This window comes from Puma concolor, chromosome D3 (genome assembly GCF_028749965.1).
Source record: "Puma concolor isolate L17-30 chromosome D3, mPumCon1.1.hap2, whole genome shotgun sequence".
Taxonomy (NCBI): Eukaryota; Metazoa; Chordata; class Mammalia; order Carnivora; family Felidae; genus Puma; species Puma concolor.
The window spans coordinates 28,422,814-28,440,799 of record NC_141678.1 but is presented as its reverse complement, the minus strand read 5'-3'; the positions used below and the strand labels follow the sequence as shown (position 1 = coordinate 28,440,799).

General features: G+C 41.5%; 1 protein-coding gene across 2 annotated transcripts in view; it reads right to left on the bottom strand.

The window, feature by feature from the left end:
- CLTCL1 (clathrin heavy chain like 1) overlaps nt 1-17,986 on the bottom strand; it is a 103,414-nt gene that overhangs the window by 49,274 nt on the left and 36,154 nt on the right. For both annotated transcript variants that reach the window (XM_086682271.1, XM_086682272.1), the window contains exons 4-11: nt 12,805-12,966; nt 10,334-10,447; nt 5,684-5,857; nt 4,276-4,473; nt 3,061-3,261; nt 2,808-2,960; nt 2,076-2,198; nt 611-748 (exon numbers count right to left, since the gene is read on the bottom strand). In XM_086682271.1, the coding sequence (XP_086538397.1) occupies nt 611-748; nt 2,076-2,198; nt 2,808-2,960; nt 3,061-3,261; nt 4,276-4,473; nt 5,684-5,857; nt 10,334-10,447; nt 12,805-12,966 (1,263 nt within the window). The remainder of the gene's footprint in view (nt 1-610; nt 749-2,075; nt 2,199-2,807; nt 2,961-3,060; nt 3,262-4,275; nt 4,474-5,683; nt 5,858-10,333; nt 10,448-12,804; nt 12,967-17,986) is intronic.

The following is a 17,986-nucleotide window of genomic DNA, read 5'->3' as shown; positions in this document are numbered from 1 at the left end:
AATGGGGAGTTACTGCTTAATGGATACAGATTTTCTGTTCATGATTATAAAAAGTTCTGGAAATATACAGTGGTAATGGTTGCACAATATTGTGAATGTACTTAAGGTCACTAAATCATGCACTTAAAAATGGTTAAAATGGTAGGGGTCCCTGGGTGGCTCAGTTGGTTAAGCATCTGACTCTTGATTTTGGCTCAGGTCATGATCTCACAGTTAGTGGGATCAAGTCCCATGTTGGGCTCTGAGCTGATAGCGTGGAATCTGCTTGGGATTCTCTCTCCTGCTCACGTTCTCACTCTCTCACTCTCTCAAAATAAATAAACATTTTTAAAAAACTCCAAAAAAATGGCTAAAATGGTAAATTTTGTTATGTGCACTTTACCACAATGAAGAAAAGAAAAATGAAAAGAAAAGATATCCCAGGTGCAAAAGTCTCTATGAAAGTTTTGCACCATGGATTCTAGAACTTTCTTGCAGGAAAGTCTTAGAGAGTGCCCCCTGAGGCATGAGCACATCCCAGCCCAAAGCCACTGTGTTCAGGTGTGCAAGTCCCACAGAGAAATAAAACAGGCGCTCTGTCCTATGGTTAGAGCCTAGAAATGTCACTTGCCTGGGGTGCGTGAATCAGGTTCATCTCCAACAGGCGCGTCTGGAGGTGCCCCTCAGCTGGGCGATTATTTTTCAAGGCATCCAACAAGAAGGAGGTACACTGCTGAATTAAACTGTTTTCCATGAAAACGTCTACAATCTGAAACAGATTGAAAGCCACATATTTACCCAAAGGAAACTATTTTATTTTCCTATTCAGATAGCTCCTGAAATTGAATCTCATTTAGAAATTCAACCATTAGTTCCTTCCTTTGCATTTTCTCTCTCTTTTTTTTTTTAGTTTTTATTTTAGTTTTTTAGTAATCTCTACACCCAATGTGGGGCTCAAACTCACAACCCCGAGATCAGGAGTCGCATGCTCTGCTGACTGAGCCAGCCAGTTGTCCTGCATTTTCTCATATTATCAAAATTCAAGTAATTCATAGCCATTACTTTTTAGGTAATTTTGTGAAATTATTATCACCCATATCATCCTCACCAACAGGGCATTTTTACTCAAGTAAATCAAAGGAAGTACTTTGAAGGGATTCAAGCAATCTTAACAATCTGTTACTTAATCAAATCCTAGAGGCAGTCAATACCTGGTGTCTAGCCCTTATACTCTCATTATTCAGGCACAGTTAGGAAATTGCAAACACTGACTTAGACATCGATCATTAAAGTTAAATAGAAGTTAAAGAATAAGACTTAGTAAGAAGTGATATATAGGTAATGAAGTTACTGATTGTGTAACTGTTTCCATATTTAAAGTACAGGAGAAAGTTTTTATTAAAAATACTTTAGAAATATGAAATATAAACCAGATGTAATCTGGAGTCTTCTTTCCCCTTGGTATCTATGTAAATTTGGCTCAAACCCTTTCAACATGATCTCCAAACTACCTGCAAATTCCACTATGTATCAACCCAGTATGAATGCACTTATATCTATACAAGCTGTCGGTTTTGCCTTGCTTCAAACTTTGTTACATATCTCTCTGTATTACCCAGAGCCCATTGTACCCAGTTTACTGAAGGTAACTTGACATGTGTTTATGTCTACACACTAAGTGTGTTATGCTGAAATAATGGTCTCATGTTCACCTAACTCCAGGTGAGCCGAACACCCACAGGATGAAAGTCTACAGACCGGAGAGCACTTACCGTAACCAGTACACAGAGAGAGTTCAGGTGGCCTTAGTCAGCAGAGGATAATGAAGTGGGGCTACCGTTTTAAAATGACATCCTTGCTCCCCGCCACCAACCACCACACAAAAGAAATAACATTCTCACAACCTGACAGATGAATCCTCTAAAATACTTCAAAATAGAGGTAAGCGACAGTATTCAAATAATAAAAGAATAGAAGACAAAATACATCAGATTTTTTAGACTGGAGGACACTGGTAAGAGAAAAACAAATAAAAAGGCATCTTCTTGACAATTATACAAAGCCATAAAAAGCTATCCCAAACAACTCATGCTCACCTGGTCAATATTGGCCAATGGCTCCTCATCTCGCACTAGCATTTGAGAAAACTGCAGGCCCTGGTCTGGACTGATTCTCATCACATTCCTCAGTAAAAAGATCCAGTCTGGGGTATAGCCAACCTAGAGGCAAGGGAACACCCATCAAAAAAATAAACAAAACACCTTGAGTATTTAAGAAAAAAAGCTCCCATCCTTTGTTTTAAACCTGTGTTTACAAAGAAATGAGGAGCAATATTAGCATGCGTATGTGCAGTATCTCTGCCAAATACAACATCCACTTCAAGGCGCTGCCATGTATGCAGAGACACAATCAACTACACAAACAGCCTGGACCATAAAGAAGTCATCCAAACCAGTGTGCAAGCTCTGACTAAACCCAGCACGTCGTCCAGTGAGCTTTGGGCACAAGCTGCAGTGGAAGCCCGCCAAAACATGGATTTAACACACAGACGGTGCTGAGGGGCACGAGGGAGAAGGGAGAAAAAGAAAAAAATTACAGGAAAATCCCCAAGTGGAAGGGAACTGGAAGGACTGTAAAAATAAGACAGGAAAATAAAAAACTGAAGAGAATAGAATCATTATCACTGAATGACAGATGCTAGCAGCAACACCGACAACTCACACCAAAGCACTTCCAGAGAAGGAAGGGTATTTTATAAACTTCAGAATCAGCAACCACCTACCACAAATTAATTATCTGTGAAATGCTAATGGTTAGGCATGTATTACCTTTTTGGCATAGAGGACAATTTTCTGGAATTGGCCTGTTTCTGCAAAACACTGGATAACCTTGCTTGGCACATTTGCCCGAAGATACACACTCAGAGCAAGTGTAGGGTCAGCAGTTTTGACCAAATCTCCAAGTTCTTCTGAACACTCCAGCTGTGGTGTGCCAAAGAGAGAGGGCAAGATTAGGACCAGAGGAACCTGTGATCTAGTTTAATAACTGTGCTGAGGGCTGTGATTTCATAAGTGTTTGTACCTTATCTTCTTTCAGCCACTTTTCTAAGAGTTGCTTGCGACCCTGCTGAAGCACTGGACGGCAAAGTTCTAAGGATTCAAGTTTATTGAGCTGACCCTGGTCAAGGAGGATTCCAAAGTACTGGAGCAAAGGAGAGGCCTGCCCAGGCTGGGCGGGAATACTTTGGAACTTCCGAACTGTGTCACTGGTACGCAGGACTCCCTATGACAAATAGAAATGTAGGTTGTTATGCTGTACTCAAAGGCTGTCCCTTTACTTAACTCCCTTGTATTAAAAAAAAAATTGCTGGGGTGCCTGGGTGGCTCAGTTGGTTCAGCAGCCAACTTCAAAGTTTGTGGGTTTGAGCCCCATGTCAGGCTCTGTGCTGACAGCTTGGAGCCTGGAGCCTGCTTCGGATTCTGTGTCTCCCTCTCTTTCTGCCCCTCCCCAACTCACCCACAGTCTCTCACTCTCTCTCTCAAAAATAAATAAATATTAAAAAAAATTTGCCGATGGAAATTCCACACAGAATTGTCAGGGACAGAAAGTCCTCTACCAAGGCAATGGCTTCCACCTTCAGCAAAAACCACAAGCACAGCGAGTCTCAGTCTCACAGGTGATTTCTAGGAAGAAACTTCCTCCCCAGCATGCTGCAGTGAGAATTAGGCTTTTAAATCAGCCTGGCAATAGTGAAGTTCTACCATTATTATGTTCTAATTCAAAATACTCAAAAGTCATGCGTGAAGACTAGAAATGGTTTGTTCATAAGTATCCCTTGAAAGAAGAAATCGTTTCAACGAAAAGCAACTCAAAACCCTTTATTTACTTAGGAGCAGATCTAGGCCTGGACAATTTATCCTAATGAAATAAACAGAAAAAAATGCCCTCAGCAGTACTGTTACACTCTAGATGAGCAGAGAAAGTCGAGAGCAGAACATGACTAAATAAAACAGGGTACAACTACTTGATGTATAATACAGCTCTGTATTTCCTAAGCTAAGAAGCTGCATGAGAAATATGCATGTATGTACGTAGATGAGAACTGGAAGAGAATAAAAAAATGTTGTTGCAGCAGGATTGTGCTTTTTGTTGATTTCTCATTGTTGTCATGCCATTGGCACAAATTTTAAAGCTAAAACAACTAACAAAACAGCAAGACACTCCAACATCAGTAGTGGAATGCTTTTATAATTTATTTCACACTCAGATTGGTACACAGTGTTGTAGGGCCATTACCTTTGGTGCAGATGCTGCTACTTTGGCGGCTTCAGCATAGCTCCCCTGTGCAAAGAGGGTAGTGAATTTTCTCACGAATAACTCCTCCGCCCCAGCCAAGTTACTACGAATGGCCAAGCGCAGACCAAGGTCTGGATTTTGAAGCACACTGGTTGCATAATTCACAATGTTATCTTCCTCGACACAAACTGACAGCACCTATAAAGACCCAACAAGTGAGACTGGCCTAGCCTAGAAAAGTGCTCCATATACACATACTACTACATCCTGCTCTCAGGTACTGCAGTATCAGCAAAATTCTAAAGCTCAGGCTGAGTATGCCTAGAATGTTGGCTCTAACAGTGACAGAATGTACAGGAGCCAAACACCTAATGGCAACACAACAGAATATCATGGTAGAGACACAGCATGGGATTCCATGTAGTTATTTTAAAAGACTATAAAAATACCAAGTGAGAAAAAAAATAAAGTTGCATGGACATTGACCAGTGATGTGTTCAAGATGATCACTCTGCCAAAATGACCTATTTGGGGGTGTGGAACCGACAGTTTTTCTTCTTAAATGTTCTTTTTTTTTAAAGCACAGATTTTCAGGGCGTCTGGGTGGCTTGGTCGGTTGAGCGTTTGACTTTGGCTCAGGTCATGATCTCTCAGTTTGTGAGTTTGAGCCCCGCATCCGGCTCTGTGCTGACAGCTCAGAGTCTGGAGCCTGCTTCAGATTCTGTGTCTCCCTCTCTCTCTGCCCCTCCCCTGCTCACACTCTGTCTCTCTCCCTCAAATAAACACTAAAAAAAAAAAAAAAAAAAAAAAGCACAGATTTTCTTCTATTAACTGTTTTTTTAAACTTTAGTTGAGAGGGGTGCCTGGGTGGCTCAGTCAGTTGAGCATCCAACCTCGGCTCAGGTCATGATCTCGCGGTCTGTGAATGCAAGCTCCATGTTGGACTCTGCTGACAGCTTGGAGCCTGGAGCCTGTTTCAGATTCTGTATCTCCCTCTCTCTCTGCCCCTCCCCCACTCATGCTCTGTCTCTCTCTCTCTCTCTCTCTCTCTCTCTGTCAAAAATAAAACAAACATTAAAAAAAATTTAACTTTAGTTGAGAGAGGTAATTTAGGTAGCATAGTACTTGCTTTTCAACCCTCCCCAATCAGTATGTGTCTGGCCTGGTGTGTATCAGAACTGCTGCTTCACTGAGAGAAGCTTCATGCAGTAAGGGAGCTACTCTCTTCTCAGAATCGATCCTGTGTTAGGAGTGATATAAAGTAATGGCAAGAAGTAGAAGGGAGACATGGGTATAAGTTGAATAACAGGAGGTAACTATACTTGACCACTGTCTTGGAGGAGTAAAAGTTAAGCTCTAGTCCCTAGTGAATGGAAAAGGTGGGAGATGAACCCTCCAAGTTCCATACCTGTCCCTTTTTGTTGACACCAATAATTCCAGAAGTAGATTCATGTGGAGCAGTGACAAATATCGTGTCAGCACTGATACGGTTCATGTAGATGCACACGCCAGACTCTAGGTCATACATGTGAAGATAGCCATATTTCGTGATCAAGTAAATAACACCATGTTTAGCTCCAATCTATAGGAAGATACAGAACAGATAGAAAGAAGCCAAATAGGGCAAAAGAGCTCACAAATGATGAAAGATCTTGAGTTATTAAGCCCAAGAGATCACTTACTATTGGTGGGGAGCATTATGCTGCTGAGATGTAGATCCCAAGTTGATTCCAGTCAAGTCCTACCCACTTGAGAATAGTTTTATCTTTTTTTATTTTATTTTTTTAATATGAAATTTATTGTCAAATTGGTTTTCATACAACATCCAGTGCTCATCCCAACAGGTGCCCTCCTCAATGCCCGTCACCCACTTTTCCCTCCCTCCCACCCCCCATCAACCCTCAGTTTATTCACTTGAGAATAGTTTTAAAGCCAATACTTTGGCCAACTCTTCTCAAATAAAGGTCCAATAAATTAGGCTATTCATTTATCCTTCAGGTATAACTATCCTCTCCTTACTTCCTTACCAAATCCTTTTAGAAGAAGCTGCAAGTTCATAAAATCAGGGGAAAGTTCTGGAAAAAGACCTCATACACTGTGTTCACATTTCAGCTTGCCCTCCACCACCATTTAGTAACCTTTGACCTTTGCCAAGTTGTATTAACTCCTACAGAAGATTTAACACATGAGAAATTCTGAAGGGGTGGGAGAAAGACTGATTAACTTGCCAAATTAAATTATTGTATGGGGCGCCTGGCTGGCTCAGTTGGAAAAACATGTGACTCTTGATCTCAGGGCTCTAGTTCATGAGTTCAAGCCCCACGTGGGGTATAGAGATTACTAAAAACAAAATAAACTTTAAAAAGTTATTATAAGGGGGCTGCCTGTGTGGCTCAGTTGGTTAGGCATCCAACTTCAGCTCATGATCTCACAGCTCGTGAGTTCAAGCCCCATATTGGGCTCTGTGCTGACAGCTCAGAGCCTGGAGCCTGCTAAGGATTCTGTGTCTCCCTCTCTCTCTGCCCCTCCCCCACTTGCACGCTTGCTCACTCGCTCTCTCTCTCCCCAAAATAAGTAAATGTTAACAAAAAAGTTATTATAGGGGTGCCTGGGTGGTTCAGTTGGTTAAGCATCTGACTCTTGATTCTTGCAGTCGGTAGATCAAGTGCCCCACTGGGCTCCACACTGAGTGTGACCCCTGCTTGGGATTCTCTTTCTCTCTTTCTTTCTCTTTCTCTCTCCCTCTTGCTCCCTCCCTCTGCCCCTCTGCTCCCCCTTGCTCCTCTGATTGTGCTATCGTTCTCTCTTTCTCTCTCTCTCTCTCTCAAAAAAAAATTATTATGAAACCTACAGTAATTTTATTTGTTTGTTTATTTTAAAAATTAAAAGATCTCGGGGCACCTGAGTGGCTCAATTGGTTAAGCATCCAACTTCAGCTCAGGTCATGATCTTGTGGTTCATGAGTTCGAGCTCCATGTTGGGCTCTGTGCTGACAGCTCAGAGCCTGGAGCCTGCTTCAGATTCTGTGTCTTCCTCTCTCTCTCTACCACTTGCTGCTCACACTCTGTCTCTCTCTCTCAAAAATAAATAAACATCAAAAAAATTTTTTTTAATTTAAAGATCTCCACTGCAAGATCAAGAGTCACAGCCAGCAACTGAGCCAGCCAGGCGCCCAAAACCTATCATTATGTTACTTTATTTTATTATTTTACTCTATTATTTTTTTTAATGTTTATTCACTTTTGAGAGAGAGAGACAGAGAGTGAGAGGGAGAAGGGCAGAGAGAGGGAGACACAGAATCTGAAGCTGGCTCCAGGCTCTGAGCTGTCAGCACAGAGCCTGACATAGGCCTGAACCCACAAACCATGAGATCATGACCTGAGATGAAGTTGGAGGCTTAGCCAACCAAGCCATCCAGGCACCCCTCAAAATTATAGTAATTTTAAAAGTATGGTAGGGGTGCCTGGGTGGCTCAGTCAGTTGAGCGTCCAACTTCAGCTCAGGTCATGATCTCGCAGTTTGTGAGTTCGAGCCCCACGTTGGGCTGTGTGCTGACAGCTCCGAACCTGGAGCCTGCTTTGGATTCTGTGTCTCCTACTCTCTCTGCCCCTCCCATGCTCATGTAGTGTCTCTCTGTGTCTCTCAATAATAAATAAACATTAAAAAAATTTAAAAAATCAAAGTATGGTAGTAAAAAATAAAGTGGGGTACTAGCATAGGAAGAAATAAAAACAAACAGAACTGAGAATCTTGAAGTAGAATCAAACATATAAGAATTTAACATGAATGAGTAGGTATTTCATATCACAATGTTAATATAACCAGCTGGCTATATGGGGATACAGGATGAGGGTAAAGAATTGGCTCTCCATCCTGTTCTTTATCAATGTAAATCCCAGATGAGTCAAAGATTTTTACATAACAAGCAAATAAAACTGGGGTTCCTGGGTAGCTCAGTCGGTTAAGCATCCAACTTTGGCTCAGGTCATGATCTGGCAGTCTGTGAGTTTGAACCCCATGTTGGGCTCTGTGCTTAAAGCTCAGAGCCTGGAATGAAATATGGCCTTTTGTAGCAACGTGGATGGAACTGGAGAGTGTGATGCTAAGTGAAATAAGCCATACAGAGAAAGACAGATACCATATGGTTTCACTCTTATGTGGATCCTGAGAAACTTAAGAGAAACCCATGGGGGAGGGGAACAAAAAAAAAAAAAAAAAAAAAAAAAAAGAGGTTAGAGTGGGAGAGAGCCAAAGCATAAGAGACTGTTGAGAACTGAGAACAAACTAAGGGTTGATGGGGGGTGGGAGGGAGGAGAGGGTGGGTGATGGGTACTGAGGAGGGCACCTTTTGGGATGAGCACTGGGTGTTGTATGGAAACCAATTTGACAATAAATTTCATATATAAAAAAAAAAAAAAAAAAAGCTCAGAGCCTGGAGCCTGCTCCGGATTCTGTGTCTCCATCACTATCTGCCCCAACCCCACTCACACTCTGTCTCTGTCTCTCAAAAATAAACATTAAAAATAATTTTTTAAAAAGCAAATAAAACTAAGAAAGTAATAGAAGAAAATATGGTGAATATTTTCTTCACCTTGGGGTGTAGAATTCTTTTTAAAACATGACACCAAAGCCACATAAAAATGCAAAACTTCTACAAGGTGGAACACACTCAAATAAACTTCTGTTATGACTATGAAAAAATATTTATTTGAAATACATCAGGCATTAGTATCCAAAAACTACAGAGTTCTTACAAGTAAGATAAAGACCCCCAAGAGAAAAACTGCCAAGATCAGGAAGAGGTAATTAACAAGATGCATATGAGTGGTAAACTCATTCCACCTCGACATTAACCACAGGAAGGACATGAAGCTCATTGGACACTGTCCAGCTATCAGGGAGGTGGTGGCAGGAGTAGGAACTGGCCAGTGTGGTTGTACACATGCCCCTGACGCAGCAATTTCACATGTGGCAGTTTATCCTTGGACTGATGCACAAAGATATATGGATAATAATGCTCCTAGAAGCATTCACTATAAATACCCAATGGGGGATTGTCTAAATCAATTAGGGCACATCTACAGAAAAGATAATATAGACATTAAAATATTATATGCATTTTATTGGAGTGGTGTTGGTCTGCAACATAGTGAGAAAAGGTCATAAAGCCCAAGGCCAGTGCCAAGCCATTTCATAAGACTCTATTTGCATATATGTTTGTAAATGTATGCATACAAAGATACTTCCAAAGGGGGCAGTCACAGTTATCAGTGGGGTAGGATTTCAGTGGATATTTAATTCTACTATTATGTTTATTGATATTATTGGAAATTAATGGACAATATGTATTTTTGTAAGATAGAGAAAAGGTCAATTTCACTTTGTGGAAAAAAAACTGCATTTGATCACATACTATTTCTAGAAATCTAGCTTAAAAATATTAAAAAATTAAAAAAAAAAGCATCATTAAGTATTGTCAAATATTTGAGAACAGAAAAAAGCAAATAACTAAACTATCCTACAATTATACTACATCCCTAAAAATAAATGTTTACTTCCCAAGATATTAACAAAGAATGGCATACCTTATAGAAATGTCTATGATGTACTGAGCAAAAATGGGGGGGGGGGTAGACTGTATGATCTTACATATATAATGTGATTCCAATTTTGTTCAGAAAAGATGTATCTAACTTTTTAAATATAATAAATAGTGAAATCTTTGATATATTTTACAGCCAATTGGTTCAGCTAGAGAAGACTGTTTTCTTCTTTATATTTTTGTACTACAGTGAACATTTAATCTTTCATAATAAAAAGGGAAAGGTCTGGGACTTCGGTATGTGTCAGACAAAGTCCTGTTTGTAGAAAAGAGTGCTCTTTCCAGACTGTTGTTAAGGCAGCATGAGTTAAAACATGAACACTGACATTATCTTCTCTGTGTTCTAATGTATCTATTTGGGATTCTTCTGAAGCACAGGAACCTATTAACTGCTGTTCCCCTCCACCCAAGATCTGTGATTTGTTCTAACTCACGTAGCAGGCAGCACATTCATACCTGCATAGCCACTGGGAAATCAGTCTGAGCCTCTGGAGGGAAAAACACATCCACAGCTTTCTTTACAAAAGGCTGGTTTCCTGCTGCAGGCTGTCCGACTTCGATTATGTGCAACTAGATAAGAGATTTAGGTCAATCCAAGGAAACATATTGGTGGCAGACTAATGCTAACTAATGTACAGTTAAGTACAGCCATAGTCCATGCTCTGTAAGACTAATGATAAAAGTTACATTCAAACAAGACAAGAAAATCTCTTGGTTGGAGTGCTCATGCTATTCACTAACCTACTGCCCGCTACCAAGGACAATAGGAAAAACCAATGCCAGGAAACCTGAGCAAAGTTTAGTTCTAGCATGTTGGCTGAGTCACTTGCCCCCTCTCTGGCCATTAGTGTGAATGCCCATGAAACAAGGGGCTCTCCTGGACATGGGCTCAGGCTAACACACATCAACTGACAAGATCATGTAACTGAATGCCAAACTCACAAGACAGTTGATCGTGCCAAAGGCCTGAGAGTTTTTTTAAGGTTATTCTGGGGGGCATAAAAATCCTTGGAGAATCGGAAAGAATGACAGTGGACAAGGAGTTCTGTCCCTGCTTTTATCAGAACAGCTTCAAGTTCCTCTCATCTAATAAAAAGGTACCACAGCTAGAAACAAGTCTGGGGAAAAAATCATGAGTGGAGGTGGATCAGAGACGTGAAACAATGAGGGTTGGAGGGGGTGCCCATTAGAGGAAACTTATGAGTATACACTTAGTTTGGATTTGGCCTAGCAGAGAGGGAGAAGGGAAACACCAAAGAGGCTTGAGGCAAGCAGAGAGATGGGCTAGAAGGGGAGGGCTGATGTAGCAAGTGAGCAGGGGCCACTGTGAGTTAAGATGCAGGGAGACTGAAACTCCTGGCATACAGGCACTTTAAGAGAAATGGTAGTTTGGGGAAATGCTTTTTGATGGGTGGAGTGGGTCTGAGGACCTATTCTCTAACCCAAATATGGGTAACAAGAGACTCATGTGCTACAGATGTGAGACTTGCTAGAGGCTGGACAGTGGCAACACAAACAGAATGGAGCTTGAGAACTCTGCTTTCTTGCTTAAGAGTTGGGAAGGATGGTGGCACTGCCAACAGAAGTGGGGGCCTGGGTAAAGAAGCCAGGCTTCTTTGGGAGGTGGTGAGAGAAGGGCGAGACTATGGACAAGTGGTAACTGCCTGTGAGAAAGGAACAAGTAACTGGAGTGCAGACAAAACTGGGATCCATATGAGACTAGAGAGCCATAAGTGCAGCTGGGCTGGATTAGAAGGAAGGCCTGTGCAAAGGGCACAGGCTGAGGAAATCACTGAAGGGACCCCCACCTGCCACTAGGGCAGGGGAGGAGAGATTCAACCACAGAATATAGGTGGCTGTTGGGACAGCTGCTGTGGGGGTCTCTGCCATGAAGACTGCCCTGAGGGGACCAGCCTGCCTGACATCTGAGTGCAGGAGATAAGCAGGCACACCTGTCTTACAGGGGTGCTTGTTCTGTGCTCTTCTTCACAGGCAGCTCGGCCAGGAAGGGTTCTGTTCTTTCAAGGGTGACTGTGGCTGCCCGGCTGTCTGTGACGAGGTAGAACGCCTCAGTCTAAGGTGACAGAGTAGGCTGATATTTTTGCCTGACTCCTATTTTTCTATTGGTTCTCAATTAAGGAGGGCATGATATTTATTAAATGAGAGACAATTAGCCATATTCAAGATGAGGAAGTCTAGGAAGCCACATACTGATCCAGTGCTCTTCTTTGGGGAATACTTCAGGGCTAGTGACCAACCCAAAATAATGAGTTCAGGAAGTATGATAAGAGTATACTCAGATAAGGACCATGTTTTCAGGCCACTTTCCAAGTGAGTGATGCAACCCTGGAATCGCAGGTCTCACTGACATCATGAACTCTTAGACCTCACAGCTCTGCCCATGGCACTCCTGCCAAACAGATGCTAGCCATGCACTCGAGCCGAATAAAACTCAACTTGCTCCCAGAGCATGGCCTTCTCCTTGCAGCTCCCACCCCAACCCCAGCACCTAGGGAGAACCACATAGGACCTGTGCCTTTCGTTAGGATGGCCTACAGTGGTTCTTTCACAGCTGTCGCCTCCATGAGACTGCTGTGTGAGAGCAGAAACTATGTGTGCCTAGCCCATGCTCAGTAGACTTTGTCAAAGAGGATTTTTAGGGCAAAGGGACCAATTAATTGATAGGTGACTTCACGTCACTGACTTTACAAAGATTGGCTGTGAAACCACCAACATGTACAATAGATGAGTTGTTCTAAATACTGTAAAAGCCTTCATTTATACGAAGCACCTGCAGACTATTCCCCACTCCCAATTATAAACTGGTTTTGGATCGCTGGCTAAGTGGCTACCAATTTACACTGTACAGACTCTTAACAGTGACTCAGGACACTTTTCTAAGGGAGAAAAGAAAGTGGAGATCTTACCTTGCCCCCTGTGGGACTACGTACAGCAAAGCAGAAAAGGGTGGCAGGCTTGGCATTCCCTTCGCTCTTGAACTCTGCAAAAGCAGCAGCATGGCCTTCTATGGGTTGTGAAACTTTCCTATCCACAGAGTAGAGTTGCATTGCCCCAACTACACGGTTTTGCTAAGAAAAGACATTTTGCAATGAAAGAGAAAGAAAAGAGAAGATATAAATTGTTAAATGTTCCTAAAATGAAAGTTTCACGTTGACCTAGTTTCTCTAATAAAAAATAAGCCTATTAGATATTAAAAGACATGATAGAACTCTAAATTTGATGTGTAAAGACAGCTGCAAACACCAGGGAAAAATTATGACTTCAGAACACTAAGATAGATGGTCCCAATTTGTTAAATGCAAAATGTGTGTATACATACAGGTATGCATATATGTATGTTTGTGTATATTTGAGTGCACGTACAAGGTTTGTATATGTAAATAAATACATAAATATATAAATACACACACACACACACATTCTACACACACACATGTAAATATTCATTTAAAGTAAGTCTTGGGAGGGGCGCCTGGGTGGCTTAGTCGGTTGAGCATCCAACTTCGGCTCAGGTCATGATCTTGCGGTCTGTGAGTTTGAGCCCCGCGTCGGGCTCTGTGCTGCCAGGTCAGAGCCTGGAGTCTGCTTCGGATTCTGTGTCTCCCTCTCTCTCTCTCTGCCCCTCCCCTGCTCATGCTTTGTCTTTCTGTCAAAAATAAATAAAACATTAAAAAAATTAAAAAAAAAATAAAGTAAGTCTTGGGACGTGCACCTGGGTGGCTCAGTCAGTTGAGCCTCCCACTTTGGCTCAGGTCATGATCTCGCAGTTCATGGGTTCAAGCCCCACGTTGGGCTCTGTGCTGACAGGTCAGAGCCTGGGGCCTGTGTCTTCCTCTCTCTGCCCCTCCCCCCATTTGCACTCTGCCTCTCTCTCTCTCTCAAAAAAAAAAAAAAAAATTAAAGTAAGTCTTGGGAGGACAAACTCTAAAGTATAAAGAGTAATTAAATCAGGAGATTATTGGCTAATTTTGAAAATTGGGTTTTCTGAAATTTATAAATAGCAAAAATAGTATTTAATAAAACCCAATAAAGCTAATATCTTTCATAAAACTTAGAACTTACATTTTCTAGCAAAGAATTTCAATACATTTGTACCCAATGTCAAGTGCTCAAAAAGCTAAGTAAATGAGACATGACAGCACCACAGCTCAAGCTCTTAGACCTCAACATTCAAATAACCACCCCAGCCAAATGAGCCCTATGCAATCTGGGTAAAATTCAGATCCTTAGTGTATCTGCCACCTACCCCCATGCCTTAAAAAGGGAAACAAAGGCAAAAAGGTGGGGGGGGGACAAAGGCTTCAACTTTTTTCTTTTTAAAGATCCTTTCCTTTGTACTTTTTTTTGTTTTTTAATTTTTTTTAAGGTTTATTTATTTTTGAGACAGAGAGAGACAGAGCATGAACAGGGGAGGGGGAGAGACAGGGAAACACAGAATCTGAAACAGGCTCCAGGCTCTGAGCCATCAGCACAGAGCCTGACGCGGGGCTTGAACTCAGGAACCGCAAGATCGCGACCTGAGCCCAAGTCGGACACTTAACCGACTGAGCCACCCAGACGCCCCTCCTTTGTACTTTTCTACTGGAAGACTTGTGTGAAAGTACTACACAAAATACCAATTCATGCTACAACATGGATAAACCTTGAAAACATGCAAAGTGAAAGAAGCCACTCACAAAGGCCACATATCATGATTTCCATATATGAAATATCCAGAGACAGAGTGGACCAGTGGTTGCCAAGGGCTGGGAAGAGGGAGAAGTAGGCGAGCAACTTGTAGATAAATACAAATGTGTACACTCTAACAACAGAATGAACAAGAAAATTTTTAAATGAGAGTAAGTATAGGATAAGACTTCCCCTGGGAGGGTGGGAAGATTGGAGATATAGAGATAATGCCTTTGAGTCCCAATGCTAGAGAAGACTAAACTAAAGCGAAGAAGAAAAGAAGCAGCAGAGAGAACACCTCAGATCAAGACAGACCTGGATTCTTTCACTGCCTGTCCTCATGGACCCACTCAGAGGCGACAGGTGTAGCCTTGGGTCTGTGACCTGCTTCTGAGCCTTAGGCTCCTGCCTGGTAAAGTCTACCTCATGGGGGTGCTGAGTATTATGTGTGCTTTGGGAAAAGGCATGTTGAGGATCGTAGCTGACAAAGATTGAATGCAAAAATGCTTTCTTTTGTGCCAGGCACCATGTGAAGGGCTAAGGATAAGAAAGTGAATATGGGTGCCTGGGTGGCTCAGTTGGTTAAGTGTTGGACTTTGGCTCAGGTCATGATCTCATGGTTTGTGGGTTCAGGCCCTACATTGGGCTCTGTGCTGATAGCTCAGAGCCTGGAGCCTGCTTTGGATTCTGTGTCTCCCTCTCTCTCTCTGCTCCTTCCCAGCTTGTACACTCTCCCTCTCTCTCTCTCAAAAATAAACATTAAAAAGTTAAAAAAAGGAAAAAAAAAAGAAGAAGAAAAAAGGAAAGTATGACCCAGACCCTTCCCTTAAGGACACATAAGAGTTTCTAGCAAGGAAGCAAGAAATACAGGGTGCTGACTGCTATGAGCCAGGATAGAGTGAAATGCTGTGACCTCACACAGTCTGTTGAGTCAGGGAAGGCTTCCTAGTGACACCTAGGCTGGAGTAAGAGGTCACAAGGTGAAGAGAAAAGCTCTAACAAAGGGAAGTATTTGCAAATGCTTAGACAGGGGTAGGCAAACAATGGCATGTGGGCCAAAATCCACCCTCCTATCTCCTGTCTCCTTACTATTGAGATTAAATTCACGTAACATAAAATTACCCATTTTAAAGAGTTCAATTCAGAGACACTTAGTACATTCACAATATTGTGCAACCACCACCTCTATATGGGTTCAAAACATTTCCACTATTCAAAAAATCCCTGTGTATATTAAAAGTTAGGGACCATCTCCCCTCCCCCCAGCCCCTGACAACCACTAATCTTTTGTCTTGTAGATACCTAAATATTTCATATAAATGGAATCATAAAATATGTGACCTTTTGTGTCTGACTTATTTCACTTCAGTGAGGTTTTCAAGGTTTATCCATGTTGTAGCCTGTATCAGTACTTCATTCCTTTTTAGGGTTGAGTGGTATTCCATTTCTGTATAGATTTTGGTTTATCCATTCATCCCATGGTGAACTTTTGGGTTGTTTTCATCTTTTAGCTATTACAAATAATGCTGCTATGAATATCTGTGTATGGACATGTTTTTGTATGGACATGTTTTCATTATTTTTCCTGGGTACATGCCTAGGTGTGGAATTGCTAGGTCAAAAGGTAACTTTATGTTAAATTTTTTGAGGAACCATCAATCTGTATTCCACAGGAGCTGAATCATTTTACATTTCCACTACTGATGTACAAGGATTCCAATACTCCACATCCTTGCCAATACTTGTTATTTCCCATTAAAAAAAATTACAACCATCCCAATGGGTGGTACCTCACTGTGGTCTTGATTTGCAATTCCCTAGTGACTATTGATGTTGAACATCTTTTCGTGTGCTTGTCAGCTATTTGTGTATCTCTGGATAAATGTCTGTTGAACTCTTTTTGCCCATTTTAATATTGGGACATCTTATTGTTGAGTTACAAATGTTCTCTATATTTTCCAGATACTACACTCTTCTCAGATATATGATTTACAAATATTTTCTTCCATTCTGTACGTTTGTCTTTTCACTTTGTTGACAATTTTGATTAAGTCCAATTTACCTATTTTTTTTTTTTTGTTGATTATGCTTTTGGTGGTATACCTAAGAATCCATTGTCAAATACAAAGTCATGAACATTTCCCATGTCTTCTTCTCAAGGGTTTACAGTTTTGCCTTTTATATTAGATCTTTGATCCATGTTGAATTTTTATATATGGTATTTGGTAGGAGTCCAACTCCATTCTTTTGCATGTGAATATCCTGGTATCCTAGCACCATTTATTGAAGAGGACAGTCTTTCCCCACTGACTGGTCTTGCCACCTCTGTCAAAAATCAATTGGCCATAAATGTATGGGTTTATTCCTGGACTCTCAGTTCTATTCCACTGGTCTATATGTCTATCCTTGTGCCCACAGGTTTGTTGTTGTTGTTGAATGCTTGTGTGAGTAGTAGTATAAGAAATACATATTTAGTCCTTGTCCCTGGCTCCTGACACAACTCCTAAAACCCTTGTAATTTCCTAAGTGATATGAGTGATAGGTGGATCTTTGTCAGAAAAAAAGCTTCTAAGAACCTTGGAATCTCCGGAGTGATTAGAAGTGTTTTTTGTAGGCTAATGAGAATGACTGGTGGCTGGGGGGTCTTAGATAGCTTCAGGATGGGGTCTCGTCACCAGAAGGACCAAGGCATACTTAACAGTTTTTTCAGCCTCACCCCACCCTGACCTCCAGGAAAGGGAATGGGTCTGGAGACAGAGTTAATCACCAATGAGCAATGAAAATCTCCATAAAAACCCCTAAATTTTAGAGTTCAGAGAGTTCCTTTTTAATATACATCCTTTTTAATGAACCAGTAATAGTAAAGTAACTTCCTGGGCTATATGAGCCATTCTAGCAAATTAGGAACCCCTGATTTACAGCTTGTTGGTCAGAGGTACTGGTGGCCTGGGCTTGAGGCTGGCATCTGAAGACATGGGGGCAGTATTATGAGATTGAACCCTTAAACTGTGGGGTCTGTACTAATTCTTGGACCTCCAGCTGATGTCCACAGAGAATTAGAGAATTAGAGAACTGTTTGGTGTAGAAAAGCTAGCATCTTTGGTGTCAGAAGTATAGTGAGAGTAGCAGCTTGGATTTTTTTATTTGTTGGTTTTTATTTTTGTCAGTAAAACACAAATAAGTAACATTGTGATTTATAATCTTTTATTTATTTATTTTTAAATGTTTATTTTGAGGAAGATACAGAGCATGAGTGGGGGAGAGGCAGAGAGAGAGGGAGAATCCCAAGCAGGGTCTGCACTGCCAGTGCAGAACCCCATATGGGGTTTGATCTCACAGAGATCATGACCTGAGCCAAAATCAAGAGTCAGACGATTAACTGACTAGGCCACCCAGGTGCCCCACAATCTTTTCTTTTAA